Source organism: Ochotona princeps, chromosome X (genome assembly GCF_030435755.1).
Source record: "Ochotona princeps isolate mOchPri1 chromosome X, mOchPri1.hap1, whole genome shotgun sequence".
NCBI classification, from domain to species: Eukaryota; Metazoa; Chordata; class Mammalia; order Lagomorpha; family Ochotonidae; genus Ochotona; species Ochotona princeps.
Genome location: NC_080865.1, coordinates 46,839,239 through 46,860,561, shown reverse-complemented (window position 1 = coordinate 46,860,561; position 21,323 = coordinate 46,839,239). Strand labels below are relative to the sequence as shown.

Here is a 21,323-nt window from a genome sequence, read left to right as displayed (position 1 = left end):
AAAAAGAATATGCCCTTTCAAACCTGCCCTACAAATGATTCTGAAAGAGAACTTCCCAGTAAAATAACAGAAGACTAAATCAATGAACAACCCATTGCTAAAATGACAGAACCAAATTACCACCCTTTCATATTAACCGTGAATGTAAATGACTTAAACGCATCATTCAAACGTCATAGATTAATAGACTGGATGAAAAAACAAAGCCCATCTATTTGTTGCCTACAGGAGACACTTATCACCAACAAAGATCAGCAGAAACTATATCTCATGAATTTTGATTTTTTTGTTAGTTTCATCGCTTCAAAACACTTTCTTCTGATTAAATTCTTTAATGACTCGGATCATACAGTACATCATTTTCTTCAAGAAGGTTCTTGATTTTCTTTTTCATTTTTTTCAGTGACACATTACTGATTCAGTAGCATGTTATTTAACCTCATGTTGTTAATTTCTTTTTTTTTCTTCCTGCTATTGATTTTGGTTTTGTGGCTTTTCATTAAAGGGGATGTATAGTAACTGTGTAATGGAGAATATCATATCCAGATGTGAGGATACAATGCAGTATGCATCTCTACTTCCAGACAAAGATGGACTCCCAATGAAACTGTTTACTATATCTTGACAATAGGCCGCTGGACTCTCCATGCCCACAATGATGGACATATGACTGTGTATGAAGAGCTGTACTATAGCAATAATATAAGGGAACTCAGTGAAAGGGGAGGGAATCGGGGAGGATACGGGAAATTCCATGATCTATGGAACTGTATCATATAACGATAATAATAAAAAGAAGGAAAAATTTTAAAAAATGTAAAAAATAAATCAAAATACATCAATGCTAATTTACAAAAAACAATGAACGATGTGGTTAATATTTTATTTTGCTCCACGAAAAACCACCCAGGGATTTTTCGTTTGCCAATTCTACACTAGTCTCAAACCAAAATATCAGAATTGATCAGATACTATATTCTAATAAACACTTGTTTGGAGGAGGAAAGGAACATAAAAGAGAGATACCTGTGAATGTCCACAAATGAAAAATAATGAATAATTGACCACAGCGTAACTGCTAGATAATTCAAATACATTTTATTATACTTAATAAGGATTTGAAATCTAAGTTGCAATCATAGATGAAGGATTGCTTTTGCTTTAAAATGTAAAACTGTCAATTTACACTTCGTTATACATTTTGTTGCTTACATTGTTCATATGACAAGTTTTTTATTATTAGCAAGTTATATTAGCCATAAAATGAAAATCAGCTAAAAGAAAGTGAAATATGAAAAATTAAAACTAAAGATGAAAATTACATAAAAGAAAATTGATTTTATGATACATTTTATGCCAACTTGGTTAACATATCCCATTAAATGCTTTGCTGTATTATTCTATCGGTTTTATTTCAAGAACCAAGTACACAAACAAAAGGTCACATATAATTTATAATTACACAAAGTGGAAAAGAAAAATATCAAAGGAAACAAAGATTATTCATATTGTAATTACTAATTTCATTTGAGAATATAACCTAAAAACCAAACTTAATCTACCAAGCTAATTTCATCTATCTGAATTTAATGTCATATGTATTCCATTAAGAAGCTTTCTTCTCAAGACAATATAGTGCATGGTTATTTTTAGGACTTGAAATCATGATGAAAAAGTAGTGCCAGTTTTGAGAATTCATTTTTACTATTGTTCTATTGTCTACCATTTTTTTTTCAATTACTTCCTAACCCAGGCAGTTTTTAAAGTTACATTATGTTTACAAACTTTTACTTAAAAATCTCAATACTTTAAAGCCTTATCATCAGAAAGAAAACCAAAGGCTTATGAATTTTAGGAACTCGTTTATTATTTTAAAATTTTTACTTTTCAAAAGTTCTCTAATCACTCTCTGGCACAAGTTCAGCAATTAAAAAAATGCATTATTCCTGGAAACTTCAGTTGAAAATTCTTAGGATTTTATTAGTATTATATCATCCGAATATTTTAAAAATGGAACAGTGCACATTTCAAAAGTTTTTGCTGTTTTTCAGGTTCTTAAAATTGGTGTGGGTTCTGTTGTTTTCTTATATGTGCACATATGACAGTTTTTATTTCCTTTGCTTCTGACCTGAGCACAAATGTAGTATTTTTTAAGCTACATTTTTTGTTATTTAGAAATGTTAATATTCTTAAATTACAATCTACCCCAAAATAGTAACAGTTTTCAGAATTTTTAAGTTTTACTGAAAATGTTTTCTGTTCTTTTGTATCTTTTTAAATATCTGTTTCGGCTAAATACCATATTATTTTTTGAGATAACATATTTTTAATTTCTCCTGCCTCGGGAGCCAGTTCAGCAACTTGCCAGCTGCATTTTGATCGAAAGCACCAAATGCGAATTATAGTACTGTGCATGTTTTAGAAATGCTTTAAAAATGCAAAACTAAAATTTTGTAATCTTGCTTAAAATTTTTATGTTCTCACTTTGTAAGGGATTTTTTTGGGTGTGCTATATATCTCGTCTTACTCCTGACTTCGACACAAATTTATCAGATTTCCACCTGCACTGTGCTCCAAAATTTCATATATATGACTGAATACTTTTAAGTTTATAGAACTTCAAAAATAAATAAAATACTAGTGTGTTAGAATTTTTCTGTTTCTTGGGTAGCTTTTTTGTGTTTGCTTTTTTAGTGTTTTTTATCTGTTTTGTTATTTTGTGCAATTGGATTGGTTCTGTAGAGTTTTTTTCTTACAATCTTCTCACAATTTGATCACTGATTCAGCAACTCTGGCTATATCATACTCCAAAATGTAATCATAATAAATATTTTAAATTTATACATATCTACCCTCCTAAAACTGATTGCTTATCTAAATAAGTTCTTTGTTTATTATTTGCTATTATTTTGCTTCTTTAATTTTCAATTCGCTCCCAACCTGGGCACAAATTCAGCAGCTTTTGGCTACATTGTGCTCTAAGTGTTTATATATGGAGAATAAATATTTTTGTAAAACTCAGTTTACCAAAAGAAATATAATAGAAAATATTAAGAAAAGCAGTGAGGAATTTTTACTGACATTTTGTTGTTATATGTGATTTCTTATTCTGCACCTGCTGGCAACATACTTGCATTTAGCAGCTTTCTGACTTTGAAATTTCATATGAAAATCTTAATATAGTAAAGAAAATAAATTTTTAATAAGACACTGTTTGTGATTGTAAATATGTAAATCCTGTAACTTTTCTGCTTCTTCCCACATATATTCATGCAGAAATTTCTTTTCAAAATTCACATAACAGATTTTCAAAGCTCTTTTTAATTCAATACATTCCTTTTTAATAATGTTAGGTTAAAATATGTTCTTCTGCTAAAATAAATTCAATGATAAGAAAGGAAAAATTACTAGTGTATGTCAGTAGTAACACAAAATACTTTTTTAGAAATAATCCCTGAATTTGTTCTATATTTATAGGCCCAACCCAATTACCAAATAACATTAAAATATAAACCAAAAAAAAAAAAAAGAAAAGTTAAACTCCCCTATCATTAAAGTCAGGGCCATTGGCCACTTATACAGCATGATACAATAAAATAATGAAATTTCAATCCAGCAGAAGAGTTTGATCATTTGTTTTGGTTGTCGTAATTAGACTTGACCTATAATTACTGAACAAAACAGCATATATACAATACACATTTAAACAAATGTATTCGACTGTATTTGGTTCATTAATTTATTCTCAGTATCATTAGCTTCAAAATCTTATCTAGAGTATAAGAAAAACATATCATAAGAGAAACTATGTCTGGATCTGAAGACAGTTCTCGTACCTAGAACGTGGATTCTAGCATTAGTTCACCACCATTATTTGTTTGATCACTAACTTCCTCTTGAATAGCTGGAAGAGACGGCTTTGTGGTCAGAGGTGTCTCAGTCTTAAACAAGGATTCCATCCTGATATGGGTATTGATGTAGAAGGATTTCTGAAAGGACTCAAGGGTGAAATAATAGATGAAAGGGTCAAAACAACAGTTCAGAGTTGCAAGGCACAGTGTGATTGGGTACATTATCTTCGCAAACCTTTCCAACAAGCAATTAGTAATGGCCTGGGAGCGCACCAGGGCATATAGGAAGAGAACAGAGTTGTAAGGTACAAAGCACACCACAAAGACTGCCATGTGCACTGTAATCATCTTCAGCACTTTCTTTTTATTAGTCCCAATTTGAGACAATGTAGCAGGCTTGCGGAGAGTTCTCAGCACCACAGAAGAGCAAGAGACGTTCAATATCAGGGGAATGATGAACCCAACAACTTCAATAAATATGGTGATCTTGGACAGGTAAGTCTTCCAGATACGTTTGGAGAATCCCTCAAAGCAGGTGGTGGTTGCATTGTTGACATTAGTGGTAGAGAACAAAGAAGCTGAAATACCACCACTGAGGACTAGGATCCAGACTCCAGCACACACAATGGCAGAATTCCGCCTGGTCCTTATGGTGCGAGATCGAAAGGGATAGACAATGGCCAGGAAACGATCCACACTAATACAGGTGAGGAATAGCATGCTTCCATAGATGTTGGTGAGAAATGCAGTCCCAGATATCTTGCAGAGGGTATCACCAAAAGGCCAGTGGCGGTTGAAGTTGTAAAATATTTTGAAAGGTAGAGTACAGACAAAGAGCAAATCAGAAAGCGCCAGATTGGTGATGAAAATAGCAGTCTCACTTCTCATTTTCATACGGAAGCAGAAGACAAACAGAGAGGCACTGTTGGTTATTAGACCCAGAATGAATACAACACTGTAGACAGCACCATTCAGATTATACTTGAAGGAATCATCAACAATGCAAGTATTATTGGCAGTAGCATTGCCCAACCTGGGTCTGAGGCTTGAATTTAAATCTTGGAACTGGAAATCAATGAATCTTCTGTCACCCATGGATTTTTTTGAAGAAGCCTGCTGGCAGCAGGGGTTCACCACTTTGAAACTAGGGACTGGTAAGGAATGCCTTCCTCCTATTGGAGACAAGATGGAATGAATCATCAAATTTGCCTTCCATTCATGACATCTGTAAAATAATAAGTGTCCTGTCTATCTGAATGGGAAAACAACATGCACATCCAGTTTAGTTTGATACACTTTTTGAGCTCTTGTCAGATATTAAATACTACGTTAAGAATGTTCTGGAAAGAGTGGGAAGAAATCCCACACGATACAGTAGATATAATACCATAACATTCCAATAACCATGAATAAGCTTGTATATTGACTGAGACCTCCCCCAAAAAATTGACAGTTAATTGTGTAGAAATTTGCATGTGACTTCTCATTTTCAGAATCTTTTCTTTTTGCTTTATTCGATCCTTACAATAACACCATAAAATGGGCATAAGAGAATTATCATTATTTTCCAAAGTAGAAAGTAAAGTCTTAAGTAATTCAGAACTAAAGAATGTCAGAATTTAAAATACTGTAAAAGACAGTTAGAACCAGAATTAAGGGTTTTTAAAATTCCTAATCTATGTATTTTAAAGCCACTCTGAATTGTCTTCACTCTTTGTCTTATTCCCATTACATAAATTGTTGGATACAGGACTTCCCAGGCGCGCTGTAGAAATATTTTGACTAAAGTTTCAAACAAATTGATTCACCTAGCTCTTCTGAAATAGGAATTTAGATGATAGGCATCATCTGATTAATGAGTTTCTAGCTAAAGGAGGCTTTTGTCTGTTATCACATTGCCTTTCTAACAATAGCTGAAATAACAATCTCAGTGTTTCCTCCAGAGAGTTGTAGCACCTTTCCAACTCTCTCCCATGTTAGATCCTAAATCTGAGATAGCTTCCTTCGCCCTCTCCCACTATTGTCCCCATCAGACATTTCTATGCCTTTAGTGCCTTAAGATAGACCTGATGAATACAGTCTTTAACTAATGTACATTTCTGATCTCTACGCTAATATGCACTCTGCTTGACACAGCTGATACATAGAGCAGTCATTGACTTTATCATCTTTGTTGGTTATCTAGGTTAACAATGTCTGATTGCATGTGTAGAATTTTACAAACTTTCTCCGAGATCAATAGCTACCACTGATTGGGCATATCATTTGAATATGCTCTGTAATACACTTGGATATGAAACTGCTGATGAATTCTTTTGAATGAGGAGGATATGGGGTGAAAGAGGTCTTTGTCCATTGCTGTATGTAGTACTGCATTTTCACATGATTATGCTTTATGACAAAAAAGTGGCTTTGATGAAGTGATTCTTCCTTACATAGCTCTTTCTGTCAACTCCCAGAAAATAGGTCCTAGTCATATATAATAGTCGTAAGAGTGGAGGAGAGAACATGACAGAAAGAGACACTTAACATCACTTTGATAAAATGTTCAGCTTGATAAATAACTGTTTAGTTTGAGGAAAAAAATTCTACTCATTGCAGTGCCTACAGGGAGTGGTGACCATGAAGAACATACAAAGCAAAGCAAAGGCGTGTCCATTTTCATAGTTTTCAAGTTATAATTGGAAACCTGTTATCCCTGAATTCTCACTCAACATAACCTTTATGAAGTAATTTTCTAAACCTAACATTGCATTAAGATCACATTCTTTCGTGACATTCCTGTTAAATACATCTATCTCACCATTTTCCACATGCAATCTTGATATACAAAAGCAGACTATGACCAAGTTAAGGTCCAGGAAGGAAGAAAGAGCCAGACAAAGACAAAAATAAAATAAAATAAATAAAGGGAGCAGGAGAGGAAATGGAAAATAAAGAAGCAGAGAAATAAAAACCTAGATAAGGAAGAAAGCGGGAAAGAGGAGGTAAAGACCTTGCTGGTTAGAGATCACTGTGGCTATTTAATTAACATTCAGAGTCAGGGGATGGACTTCCTGTTCATGCTTCCTGGGGTCACATCTTCTCTACCTGGCTTGATATTACTCCATTTGGTTGTATCAGACAGAAGACCAGGATGTTATTACTGTTCAAGTTCACTGAAGCCTAGAGAGGAAGAAGAGTCTAGAGAATCACACCTAACATTATTCATAACTCACTTTGGGAGCAGTTGATTCAATCATTATTTGTTGCATCAGTGGGATGGCAAGGAAAAAAATGAATGTCAAACTTTTTAACTACTTAAACTGCTTTATATAAATAGTATTGACAACCCATTCACTGTCTATTAATCCCAAATTCTTTAACTCTCAGATTATCGTTCACAGTCAAAACAAAGAATTTCATCGTTGAAAAAAATCAAGACAAAAGAACTATCCTTCTGAAATAGTTGCACTGAGTCTTTTATTTCCATTATTTTATGTTTAAATTTGGACTACTTTTAATTGACAAGCCATAATCATATTATAGAGTGTAATGCAATGTTTTGATATATGTATACAATGAACAATCATTATAGCAAACTAATTGATATGTGTGTATGTATATGTACGTTGTCTCACTTCATTTTTCAGTCCCCCAGAGCATATATATTATATCCATAGCTGGCAGTTTGCAAATGCCTGGCACTTGTGCTGTGCTGTTTTGAGTAATCAAATCCTATGGGAGAGAAAGTACCTCAGACAAGAAAGCACAGTCTCAATCCTGAAGAGAGGGCATGGGAAAACTGCCACTATGGCCCTATTCATAGCTCTCCCTTGCTCAAATACACACCACCTTTGCTGTCTAGCAGTGAGGGTGTGGTGCTCGGAGTTAACACAGCATTGGAAGCAAGGAGTTCTATTTCTGACTCAGACACTGGTTCACTCTGTAACTTGGCTATACTGCTTCTCTTCCCTGTATAAACATTACCTCTGAGCCTCAGAATTGACACTAGGAAGATTCAATGAGGCTTGTGAGTAGCTTTATGAGTTTGCCAGCATGCAGTCCTACCTGACCACAGAGAAACATTATAGAAGCTTGTTTCCTTCTCTCTCCTCTGACACAACTGGAAATTTATGCCTCTCTTTCTTGGCACCCTGAACTTTATACTAGCAATTTGTCTTTCCCCTAATACTAAGTGTATTTTGTACCTCAGAAAAGCACCTTCTAGAGACCCAATCTTAACTACATGATTTGCTTAGAACAGGATAATCTGGGAAGGTTTCCCCAAAGAGAAAAATAGTCTCCAAAGGACTATCTTCCATCAACCATGTTTTTTTTTTTTAAGATTTTATTATTATTGGAAAGCCGGATATACAGAGAGGAGGAGAGACAGAGAGGAAGACCTTCGTCTGCTGATTCACTTCCCAAGTGACCGCAACGGCTGGTGCTGTGCTGATTCGAAGCCAGGAGCCAGGAGCTCTTCCAGGTCTCCCATACAGGTGCAGGGTCTCCAGGCTTTGGACCATCCTCGACTGCTTTCCCAGGCCACAAGCAGGGAGCTGGATGGGAAGTGGAGCTGCCGGGATTAGAACCGGCGCCCATATGGGATCCTGGGGCTTTCAAGGCGAGGACTTTAGCCGCTAGGCCATGCCGCCGGGCCCCATCAACCATGGTTTTAAAAGGTCAGAAAAGCAGTTGGTCCTTGGGCCCACTCTAAAAGAGAATCAGTGATATTCCAGAAATAGAATGGCTTTCTTGATTTGACTACATTGAGCAGTGTCTAGCCACTAGATCTTCCTAAATGCATATGACATAGCACATGGAGCAAAGAACCAACATGGAAGCTTCAGATGAGACAAAGAAGGAAAAAAAGAGACCAATGCAGTTCATTATATCTACTACCACAAAAAGCCTTAGATTATTATCTTTCAAAGACTCTTAATCACCCGGAAGCAGGATTGTTCCGAAGATGTAGTTTCACTGACAATAGGAAAGAAGAAGTTAACCTGTAGGTTGACCAAAAACAAACCCCCCCAAAAAATCAAAACTTCAATGAATTTTTCATTTTGACCTATACGTATGGAATCAATTCATAGTAATGGTCACAGCTTATTTCTTTTTTTATTCTTTCACTTATTCCCAACAATAATGAATTATATCATATTTAGGGGACTTTGGGAGCTCCTGAAGGAAAGTGCATTCACCTTTTGGACCTATAATAATAAATATCGGGCCCGGCGGCATGGCCTAGTGGCTAAAGTCCTCGCCTTGAAAGCCCCAGGATCCCATATGGGCGCCGGTTCTAATCCCAGCAGCTCCACTTCCCATTCAGCTCCCTGCTTGTGGCCTGGGAAAGCAGTCGAGGACGGCCCAAAGCTTTGGGACACTGCACCCGCGTGGGAGACCCGGAAGAGGTTCCTGGTCCAGGCATCGGATTGACGCATACTGGCCCGTTGCGGCTCACTTGGGGAGTGAAACATTGGGTGGAAGATCTTCCTTTCTGTCTCTCCTCCTCTCTGTATATCCGGCTTTCCAATAATAATAAAATCTTTAAAAGAAATAATAAATATCAAAACACCTCAATTCATGAAATGCTAAAACTTTAGATGACACATGGGAAAGACATCTATTAACTTCTAGCACATGCTCAGTGCTCTAGGAAGACTACCTTGCTTCTGTTCTCTACAGAAGACAGTCCAGAATTTAGGGAGCAAAGACCTTGGAGGCAATGAATAATCAAGCTCTCTCTATCAGAATCCTGCTGATCCTCAAAGCTTATCAAAGTTAACACAACAGTTTCCAGAAGAAGCTGAAACCTGTCACATACTTAGATATACACACCTAGCAGTAAAGTGAATTTAAAAATACACAAAGGTGATGGAAACATAGTAACAGGGAGCATTTCCAGACCCTTGCTCCACAAATGGGGTAAGCACTTCACTCCAGAATGGAACTGGGAAACTGATTTTTATTAGCCTCTTCTATTTTTGATAGAAGACATATTTTTTAAAGTGACACCTCTGTTGAATATGGCTTTCACTGTTATGATTAAGACTGTATTGTGTCATTTTATTTGGTGAGAGCAGGGAACTGGCACGTCTCAATCTGACCAGATCCGATCCTCAGTGATTAACTTGACTCTTTTTTGCTTTCTGCAAAAAAGAAAAGAAAAATATTCCAGTCTCACTAACCCTTCACCTAATGATACAGTCCAATATTTAAGAAATAATGTGGTCTGGGTTCAACATGATGGAGCCAAAGATTGCATCAGTCGTACTAAAGCACAATTTTCCCTAGCACTTCATTATAGAGTAAGAAAACTGAAAAGAAATTGCTCAACCTAATATTATGAAATTGTCTAGAGCCTTGAGACTCAATATGTCATCTCAGCAAAAGCCCTAGACCTTTTGAGAAAACTTTTGGGTGTTCCTAAAAGGGGTCAGTTCCAAATTTTTGCAAAGTGCATGCTCGCCAAGTAGGAAATTATCTTTATTCCATAAATTTATTTATCAACTTGGAAACCAACTCTATTATGTTCTGGCACACTGGTCCTAATTACATGAATAAAAACCATGTATTCCCTCTCTATGTGTATATGCCAATGACACAGAGGGGCTGATGCAAAGAATCAAAATTTTTATATGCCAAAATTATCTGGAATAGAATGCACAATTACAGCTCCTCCATCAATTCCAGATCTTTGGATCATACAATTTGTAATTATTTGGAAATGCATATGCTGCTTAAGGAAAAAAGATGAAGAATAAAATTAAGGATTTATACTGGAAGTTACTATCAGGAGAGTGGTACTCACCACATTAGTTCAAACCAAATTCTGGTATCAACTTTATCCAAGACTTGAATAACCATTGAACTTTCTGGAGGCACTCTGATTAAAGACTTTCTTCAATGCATGCTGTGAGATAGTATGGGACACAATAGTGGGCCATAAAGAAAACTTTTTAAATAAAATATATGCAAAGATTTTAAGTCAGAGAATATTATCACATGATATGTCAGAGTAACTTTGAGCCAGCATATTTTTAAATGCTATTTGAATGCTTTGGATTTCATTATTTCAGAATTGCATACATTAGTTTATTTTTTTAGAACATTCACATTCAAAAACTGTTTGTTGAGTAACTACTCTATACACAATACATCAATTAAAATTTTTTAAAATAAACACATAGACTATAACATTTCTTTGCGATGATGGACAGCAATATGTTTGTCCAGTGAATGATGGGACGATAGAATGTGGTGGCATGTTAATTAGCAAATGAAGATCACTCCTGCTTTCTGACAATTCCTTTTCCATTCTGATGGAGTTTGCAGAAGAGACTACTTGGATAACCACCTCATTTTATTTCTTAGTTTCTAAATTCTTATCTTCTATCATTGACTACTTCCCTGATGAAAAGTAAATGGGAAAGAGAAATAAGAAGATTACGCTCCCCTATTTCTACAAGTTGGTGAAACCAAGGTAAAAAAGAGGCTGACTGAGTCCAGTGATCCTATCACTACTGTTTCTTATTTTATTAATGGTATTTTCTAAAGTGTATATGACTATAGTCAACGAGCCTGTCTAACTTATCTTTTAAAGGGAACTGGTGACAAAGGGCATATGATATTTCCCCCACTCCCATAAGGTAATGCATGACATTAAAAATAACTGAACAAAGGAGACTTCTTTTGGAGCCTGCAGTAACATTTGTTCTTTGTTTTTTCTTTTCCTTTTCCCTGGCAACAGCAGTTGCTATTAGGCTGGGACCTTGGTTGGGGAAGAGGAAAGAAGGCTGGAACAACAAGTTGGAACTCTAACCTGCACCCATGTCTGATTTCCTTTCCCCACCCCACCCCCAACTATAGTAACCTAAGGAAGGCTTCAATAACTAGGTATTAACGCACTGACTGACAATCATTGTGCTTTTACCAGGAAATATTCTTAGGCCCACCCAATATAGCCCTGTCTGTAATAGTTTCAAATCACATCTCTGCACAAAATACTTCTATATAGCTAGAAATACTCCGCAGTGAGGTTCATGCAAATAGGGCTACTCACTGCAATACTTCTGTTTATAATGAAATCATGTGTTAGTGACCACCTTAGCACTACTGTCACACCTAACCCTCATCTGAGCACAAGTAGTCTACAACAATACATACTGCTACATAATACTCCAACTTTCTGAAATGATCTTTCTCTATTTCAGAGTAACACATATGAAAAAAACACTAGAAAATTTAAAATATGTTGAGATCATCTTAACATTAAGGAGAATGTATTTTCACACTCCTCCAGAGACCAGTATTCCTGGAATGAAATGAATATCATTTTATTGGTTTATCTAAGAGGAAAATAGGAAAGATTAATATATTTTCTTTTATTACAGATTATACAGAAGACCTTTTCATTTGTAATCCAAGCAAACCAGGAACTTCAAAGACCTAAAAATTTTCATATCTAGCACTAATCAGTGTAATCATATCTACCCCACCACTATCCAGCTTTGAGACAGCAAATCACAATATTTTCTGGGTCTCAGTTTCTCTTCTACTTTTGACTCTAAATGACAGGAGCCTTCAACTGGTGCCATGGTGGTGGCCTCACTGGCTGTTCCCTCCTGTCAGTTACTGTCACCTGCTCCCATCTGTCACTGCAAAAAAAAAAAAAAAAAAAAAAAAAAGTTTTTTTTTTTGCTTTAATCCCTCAAAGTCTGCAGTGAGGGCCATTAATTTTTATTAGCTTCAACAAAATGATTGCTAGATTTATCTGAAAAAATAATACAATCAATAGGCATCAAAAGGCAATAATCACAAAGCAGGATGTCATTTATAGCCAACAGTCATACTGATGGCCTCATTTTTCTCACATTCTATCTTTCTGTCCTCAAAATATGAAGCTATTTGCACACTTCTGAACACAGTCCCATGTAATCAGCAAACTACTCATTCTACATATTATTCTCATAACCCATTATTTCTCTTCTAAAAATGAGGCTGATTCCTAGTAATGAGTGGCCTTCTATCAAGATTCCAATTTTCTGTAACAATATTCACTTCATTAAATACATGATGACTCTTTTTCTTCCCTGAAAGGGAAGGGGACCAAGATAGACTCTATCTGATGACTCTACACATAAACAAAAGGTAACTATACAATGAGGCTCTGACCAAACCACAGTGGGGACAACAGATCTCACTGCTTTTTCCCTCAAAAGGAATTGAATAGATCAAACTTTAGCTAAGCTTGGCCTGAGTATGGCTGTGAGTTATCTTCTCAGTTCTCTTTTTAACTTACAAAGACTACACATTCTGAAAGGCCCGCCTGATTGTTCCAATAGTGCTCTCGTTCACATCTCTGATTGGCAGGAGATGCTTTAGAATGTAGATCCCACCAATTTTATCAGCTGAACTCATCCTTCTGAACAAGACTGTATCGCAGAGTCCATCTGCAATTAGGCAAAAGGATTTAAAAACATCTATGTTGAAAGGTTAAAATAGTGTTTGAAATTCTGTTCTTAAAAAGTCAGCATGTGGCAAAGCAACTGGATAATTTGGGTTGTTGATTATTACTGTTGTTTTCATGTTAGTCAAGGCAAAAAGAAAAAGGCTGTGATTTGGTAATACAGCAAAATGAATAACCACACAAAGCTCTGAAATATGCTAATATTTGCACTTATCTGGTCTGTTCCCACACAAAATAATGATGAATTACTCTAAAAACTCTGTTAAAGTATCTAGAAACATACTTTTTCTCCATTCAACAAGATCTTTTTACCAAAGATATTAAAATATTTGTATATACAATGAGATAATTTTAAGGATGTCATATTGCTGCATTTGTATGGCAAAAGGCATTTAATTTCACATATAAAAGCAAATTCAGTTTATGCCAGAATTAGTTTTTCATTCAAACATGATTCTTCCTTTAAGGGCAAGTTCATGAATTATTCAATATAGCAAATGTCACATTCTCCATAAATCAATTAAGCATCAAAGGCATGTCGTGTATAGTTTTACTAAAAGAAACCTCATCATAATAGAAGCCACGTTACCTCACAATCAATTGTAAACCAAAGAAATATAAAGCTAGCCAAAAGAGTTTCTAAATTGTTCTACCCTGTGATTTTAAATCGGCTTTTTAGGACAACTGTGTTTACATGAAAAAAAAAAAAAAAAAAAAACAGCCTGAAAATCCTGCATCTCTCTTCCACAGAAACAGTATTACTGTCAAAACAATAGAAACTCTTGTTTTTACCATTCAACACGACGATCTTTGTTCAGCACTTCAGAGTTGAAGTCTAACGTCTTTCGCCAAAACACTCACAGCACCAGTGTTTCCAGTGAAGTTTGTTGCGCCATCCCCCCACCCCCAAACGCCCAAATCGAATCTTTCTCAAAAGACACTTACCCCAAGAAAGAGTGTGCTAGATGAGAGAGTGTGCTCATGCCTGTAGACAATTAGCTAGCAAACATGTAAACGGGCAACTCGCACTTTGGAAGTGCATATTTTTATCCATTTTTTTTTTTAACAGGGAAAGGTTAGCCCAGCCCAAAGTAACAGACTCTGGGCTGCCGCAGCTTCTTACTGCAAACCGCTCATTCTGCAAATGTGAGCTTCTTTACACTGATCTCTTTCCCTTTGTTAAAGACTGGCCTTCTTGAATGCTGAAGCCGGCATGCCTTTAACAAACAGGACACAAGAAAAGGCCCAAAGTCCGGGCTGGAGCGAAGGCCCGGGGAACTCTTGGGGGTCTCAATAGGAAATGCTTTTCATTGGATAAGGAGGCATTATTAGGAGCCGAGATCCCGCCCAATCCCCTGTGCTCCATGGTTCCCTTAGTCACCAATCACTGGACTGAAGAAATTTTTCCTTAAAGAGCATTGCCCAGGAAAAGCAGTTTCACAGTCAAGAATTAGTGGCTTAAGTGCCACTTGACAATATAAAAAAGTGTCTTTCCTGACCAATTTATCCACAGAGAAAGCCTGGGTGCCTGTCCTTGCTGCAAGACTGCCACCCTCTTACAATTCTAATGAGGAGGAGGAGACAAAACTGCAAACTGGGAGGAGAGTGACAATTAGGAACAACCCAAGTTCGCTCCTACTTTAAAAAAAAAATCACAAAGAAAATAATATTGGTAATAAGAAGTAGCAGCTAGGGAAAAGAAAAAAAAAAGTGAAGGGTGCCATAATTGCATTTCTATTATACTCTGCAAAATTGAACTTTCCACCACTACAAAAATAAAAGAAAATAACACTCAATATCATACTCACTTTAGCCTGCGAAGCTCCCTCAGCCGAAGAAGTGCTGGGATCCCAGAACCTCAGCCTCTACCTTCCAGGGACTCAGGCTAAAAGCAGAAGCAGGGGTCTACCCTTTCCTTAAATAAGTGCCTGGCAGGAAGTCTAATTACTACGAAATTTCCAGAAGTTTACCAAAATCCAGAATAAATAGTACAGAATCAATCTGGTTGTGATAGGGTATTATCTTGAACGGTACCCCTTCCTTGCCCTGGGAAAGTTCTTTTCCTATAGGTTAACTTCTGGGGTCACCCACACTGCCATTATTCTTCTTCCCTATTTTTTCCACTGTTCGTTGCTCCCTGATCTGAATTTGATGCAGAAACACTCTTCTATCTGTAACTTCATGGCTAGTCTATCCGTTCCCTCCCCCAGCCAACCCCCCACCCGGGCTCTCCCCTACCCCCACCCACTGCTAACACCACCAGCAACCCCTCCCCCTTCCCTGGAATGAAATTCTCTGGCCAGGAATAAGGTGCTTTCTTTCTCTAGGCACGTCTCTGGAGACTTGGGGGAACCTCTGTCTGTGTTAAAACGTCAATGTGCATAATTAAGCTGCCTCTCAAATAAGAGCATGTTACATGTTTATTTATTCTTCCTCTCTGCTGCTCTATTGTGGCTGTTTTCACTAACAGTCAAGGCCAGTAAACAAGTCAGTGTGGAGCTGACACTAGCCTTATTACTCCTCTCTGACTCTTTAAAAAAATCATTCTCTGTTGCTTCCCCTCCCCCACCTCCACTCACCAGCCTCTGCTCTTTCTGATCTCTTCTCTGCTTGTCACAGATATGCCAATTTCTATCCCTCTCTGGTATCTTCGTACATGACCTTTCCAAATGTTCTGTTACCTATTCAGGACTCTAGAACACTCCTTGTTCCATTTGTGGATCCACAAAAGAAAGATATAGTCAGTTTCCGACAGATCTTCAAAGTCCAGCGGAGGCCGCAGAGACTCAGAACGGTGACATAAATAAAGCAAACTCTGAAAAACACAGAATCCCTTATATTGAGTGTGAGGGCTATAGTCTACAACGGGTCAGAGAATGGGGATAAAATCCTGTGTATAGAGCTGGGAGGGCTTCCCTGAAGAAGCAGCTTCTGAGCTGAACCTTGGTAGATTATTAGAATTTAAATAAACCAAGAAGGGAGGTGGATAGTTTTCTAGGTAGTTTGAGCCAAGTGATCACATTAAGAAGATATAAAAATATGTTTAAAAAAAAAAAAAAGAAGATATGAAGTGAGACGAAGTGATTTGTGAAGGAAGGAAGAGTAAGAAAAAGCCTTTAAGCATGAGTACTCTGCTATAGCAACAGAAAGCTTTATAATGATTGAAGAGTTAACTTCATATTCATGCTTACTGCCCTTATGACCCGCTCACTATCATTTTCCTCTATGGATGGACATCTGTCAATCTTCTCATTCCTTTATCTTCATTTTTCTCTGTGATACTCAAGCACTCAAGTAATTAATTTCACAAATTCCTCCATCCCAGAATTTTTATCATGCCACCGAAGTTACAGACTGTTTTGCACACTCTGCCTCTGAGGTTTCACTTCACTGACCATGTTTCAGAGCCTAGAATGAGATGTGATTCCTCACACCATGGGCATTTTCAATTGTCATTCCCTCTGCCCAGAGCACTCTCCTGTCTAATGACCCTTTCACCAGTTCTTGCTGTTGCTTCAAACTCTATCCCAGCAGTCATGCCTGCAGGGAACCATTTCTTAACCCCTAGTTTAGTTCATTTCACTCATTATATGTTTTATAGCCAAAGATCTTCTTTCCCACATTCATCAATGATTAATTTTTTGTGCTTATGTTGATACAGTCATGTAACGTATGTGTGATCATTTGATTATGTGTATCCTGACTATAAACTCTAAGATAACAGGATTCAAATCTGATGAATCCAAACTTGATATTAATGATGTTTATAAAAATCCTTTTCCCTGACCATCCTTATAGTCCAATCAAAACAAGGAACCGGTTTTTTGTTTGTTTGTTTGTTTGTTTGTTTGTTTTAGCTTCAAAGCTGAAAGCATGTGCTATTTTATCCATTTGCACACAAATCCACATCAAGGTGTTATTTTAAGCTGAAGGGCACACACACATAAAGAAAGGAGGTGCTATGGGCAAGAAAATACTACTGGTTGTCCACATAACCCCCATTTCCCTTCCAATCAGTCCTCACTGCAAATCTTCTAGTTCCTTGGAAGGTGGAAGGAAAAAATAAAATCTTTTCCAAGGTGTTTTCCAACTATCCAATTTATAGCCATACTGCTTAACCCAAAAGGCCCTGTAAAAGGCCCTTATTGAGTTGTCAGTATCTGCTACTGGGGCAGGGGGGGGAAAGACGAACGTGTAACTGAAAAATTACATTCAGGACAGTTGGGAGCAATATCCATTTCATTTTTATTTGTTTAAAAACAGAGTACCTGAAATATGAGTCACAACTGGGAGTTTACATATAAGAGTAAGAGCAGCCAGATGCTTGGGACCTCACACTCCAAACCCAAACTGACTTTTGTTTTCTTCTGCCAGCAGTATCAAGGGACTGGGCAAATGACCCCTAAGCACTGGTAGGTCAACACTGTGCTACTTTCCCTAGAAACAGTATGAATGGAACCAAAGGATCTTAACTGTGCTTATGGATTAGCTATGAGCTTTGGTAACTCATGACCTATAAATGAGCACAGTACCCCTGTAAAACTAGGCAGTATTCAAGGAAACAGGAGCCAATTAATCACTAAATTTGAATTGCTTGGTAGAAGTCTTAAAGCATTTTTTTTCAAAAAGCCAGTTTGGATGCTGCATACTCCATTTTCCATACTCCACTTCGCTTCCTGCTAAAGCACCTTAGGAGGCACGGGATGATGAGTCAAGTACTTGGACCACCACCATCCATGTAAGAAACCCTAGATTTCTAGAACACTGGCTTAGCCCTGACTTTACTGGAATTTTGACAGTGAACCAATAAATAAAAGATTGATCTATCTATCTATCTATCTTTTTCTCTCACTCTCATTCTCAGCTTTCCAAGTAGATAAAAATAAAAGATAAACATTAAAAATGAAGGGTGATGAGCCCGGCAGCGTGGCCTAGCGGCTAAAGTCCTCGCCTTGAAAGCCCCGGGATCCCATATGGGCGCCGGTTCTAATCCCGGCAGCTCCACTTCCCATCCCGCTCCCTGCTTGTGGCCTGGGAAAGCAGGAGAGGACGGCCCAATGCATTGGGACGCTGCACCTGCGTGGGAGACCAGGAAGAGGTTCCTGGTTCCTGGCTTCGGATCGGCGCGCACCGGCCCGTTGCGGCTCACTTGGGGAGTGAATCATGGGACGGAAGATCTTCCTCTCTGTCTCTCCTCCTCTCTGTATATCTGGCTGTAATAAAATAAATAAATCTTTAAAAAAAAATGAAGGGTGACATTTGGAATCTAGTAACTCTTTTTTTCATAGTCTTCTTTTGCTTCAGGGGAAAAAAGGATCACAAGATGAGGTTCCTAGCCAGTCCATTTAAGACATCTCAGAAAGGACAATAAAAAGATGCAAGTTGTGGCACAGTAGTTAAGTCCCTGCTTGGGATGTTGGCATCCCATATGTGAATACCAGGGCTCAGTGCCCAAACCTGCTTCTGATTCCAGCTTCCTGGTAATGTGCATACCTGGGAAGCAGTACATGGTGGCTTAACTGATTGGGTGCCTGCCATCTACGTGAGAGACCTAGATTGAATTTCTGCCTTACACCTTTGGCCCCAGCAGTGGACATTGCTGACATTTGAGGAAGTGAACCAGTGGATGGAAGAGCTCTTGGTATCTCTCTCTCTCGCTCTCTCTGTCTCTCTGTATCACTCCATCTTGCAAATAAAATGAAAATTAAATGAATAAATGGTAGACTAAAAATGTCTTCAAAGATAATCCTTAGAAGACTTTTAGTTTATTATTCACCTTCAGCTCTTACCTATTTAACAATCGACTGGGTTTTCTTTCTCACTAAACACATTCAAACAACAACGCATTTTCACTGCTAGAATAAGGATTGACAAAGCAAACTTTTAAGCAAAGAACTTTGCAATAGTTCAGCAACTTTAAACACCTAATAGAAGGTTAAATTTTTTGAAAGTCATAATAGTAATAATAATAATAATAATAATAGGAAAATGCCCCCAAAATTGTATTAACAGTAATACATTAGATTTCTCCTGTATTTGTTTACCAAATTTGCACAACTGAATGAAATAGCAACATCATGTTCTCATTTTATTCTTGAGAAAAATCAAGTACAAAGAGACTAAGTAAACTGCTCAAATTAACAGTTAGCAATTCCCTCCATTGATTCTAATAATTACTGAACTAATAATCCAAATCATATCTCCTTTGGTACAGCACTCAGAATTTTGTATACATAATCTTGTTCATGAGCAAATATAAAGATTCTGCTTTTGTGATGCAGATTATGCTTTAAAACTTGAGAAATTTCAGAGTGTGTGGTTTTTGCATTGTTCAAAAGTTTGAAAATCTCTGGGTTTGCTAATAAGGTACCTAACATCACAGGCCGACTCTCAGAAACAGAAGAAAAGTGTTTTATCTAAGACACAAAACTGGTAAATAACACAACCAAGTCAAAGTATAAACATTTTGGAAATATGTTAGTATAAATCCAAAATAGATTTTCATAAGTTATCTGCTGGAAACCCAAGAGTGTCATTGAAAAAAAGTCAAAAATGTGTGGTTTAAAATAGGGGCAAACATTTGGTGTGCAAGTTAAGATGTTATTTGGGATTCCAGCATCCTATACTTAGTGTGCCAGTGTTCAAACCTAAGCTCTCTCCCCCATCCAGGCTCCTGTTTGAGTGCATCCCATGGGAAGCAGGTGGTGGCTCAATTAGGTGAATTCCTGCCACTCACGTGGGAGACCTGGACTGAGTTCCTAGCTCCAGTCTGGGATCTGGCCCAGCACCAGTCAAAACAAGAACTTTGGGAGCATTCTTGTGCATAGGTGACTTCTCTGTCTTTCCACTCTCAAATGAAATAAATACATTTTAAATACAGCTAAAATCTTTACATAAATGGAATACACTAAAAAACCCTGATGATAGTGAAAAAGCACAGAACAAAATAGATGTACAGAAACTCAAAGGCAAAATGGTAATCCAAAGTATCAATAATAATATTAAATGTGATTATACAATTGAATCAAAAAGCACAGACTACGAGATGTAATTAAAAAACAAGAGTCAAATATATATTTATATCAAAGTTACAACTTGATTGAAACTAAAAATATCAAAATAAGATGCATCTTGAAGTAATCACAAAAGGAAATTGGATTGTCTACATTAACATCAGGTAAAATAGTCTTTAAAACCACTGGGGATCAGCAGGGTGCAGCAGGTTAAGCCATTACCTACAAGAGCCGGCATCCCATATGAGCTTCCTTTACAATCCTGGCTGCTCCCTTTCCAATCAGGGTCCCTGTTCATGTGCTTGGGACAGAATTAGGCTTGAGGCCTAATCACCCAGGTGAACGACTCCTTAAAGACTTAAAGGTTGAATCAGTTAATCTCCAAGATCTATAGGGTTCTTACATGCTAAAATAATATATGAAATCCAACTTGCATTATGTGAGTAACTGCTTGTTGTTGTCTATTTTCCTTACTAAATCCTTTACTGAATGATTTTCACCTTAAAACATAAAAAGAAGCAACCATTTAAAAACCTTATTACATTGCTGTTAATGTTATATTGGGACTCTTAATTGACTGGGATGATATTCTACCAGCTCTAACTTTGGACCAGAAATGGTCTCCCCAAGAAACTGTTCAACCCACCTGGACAATAAGTAGCTGGACTCTATGTTTGGTATATGTTTGCAAGGAAAGAATCTTGATTGAATTTGAACTGTAATACTGCATCAAAGTGGAGGAATCCACCAGGGGGGAGGGGTGGGGGGATTCCCAGAGCCTATGAAACTGTCACATAATGCATAATAATTAATAAAAAAAAAAAGTCAAAAAAAAAAAGAATTAAACATATACATCGGCAACCAACTGATTTCTTACCAAGATGGTAAGAATATTCACTGGAAAAGTGTCTTTTAATAAATGATCCTCAAGCAAAAAAAAAAAAACCTTATTACACTACATTCAAATTGTTCTAAATATATTTTCCAGGTTTTAATATACAAGAC

At 37.0% G+C, this 21,323-nt stretch overlaps 1 protein-coding gene across 1 annotated transcript; it reads right to left on the bottom strand.

The window, feature by feature from the left end:
• Window positions 1-1,081: 1,081 nt before the first annotated feature.
• LPAR4 (lysophosphatidic acid receptor 4) lies at window positions 1,082-10,751 on the bottom strand. The gene is made up of 2 exons (XM_058658502.1): window positions 10,648-10,751; window positions 1,082-5,023 (listed from the first exon to the last, which is right to left on the bottom strand). The coding sequence occupies exon 2, from the start codon at window positions 4,944-4,946 to the stop codon at window positions 3,837-3,839; it is 1,110 nt and encodes a 369-aa protein (XP_058514485.1). The 5' UTR covers window positions 4,947-5,023; window positions 10,648-10,751; the 3' UTR covers window positions 1,082-3,836.
• Window positions 10,752-21,323: the final 10,572 nt, after the last annotated feature.

Coding starts and splice junctions, on each gene's coding strand:
- LPAR4 (XM_058658502.1), bottom strand. CDS start 4,946: ATGGGTGACAGAAGATTCATTGATTTCCAGTTCCAAGATTTAAATTCA.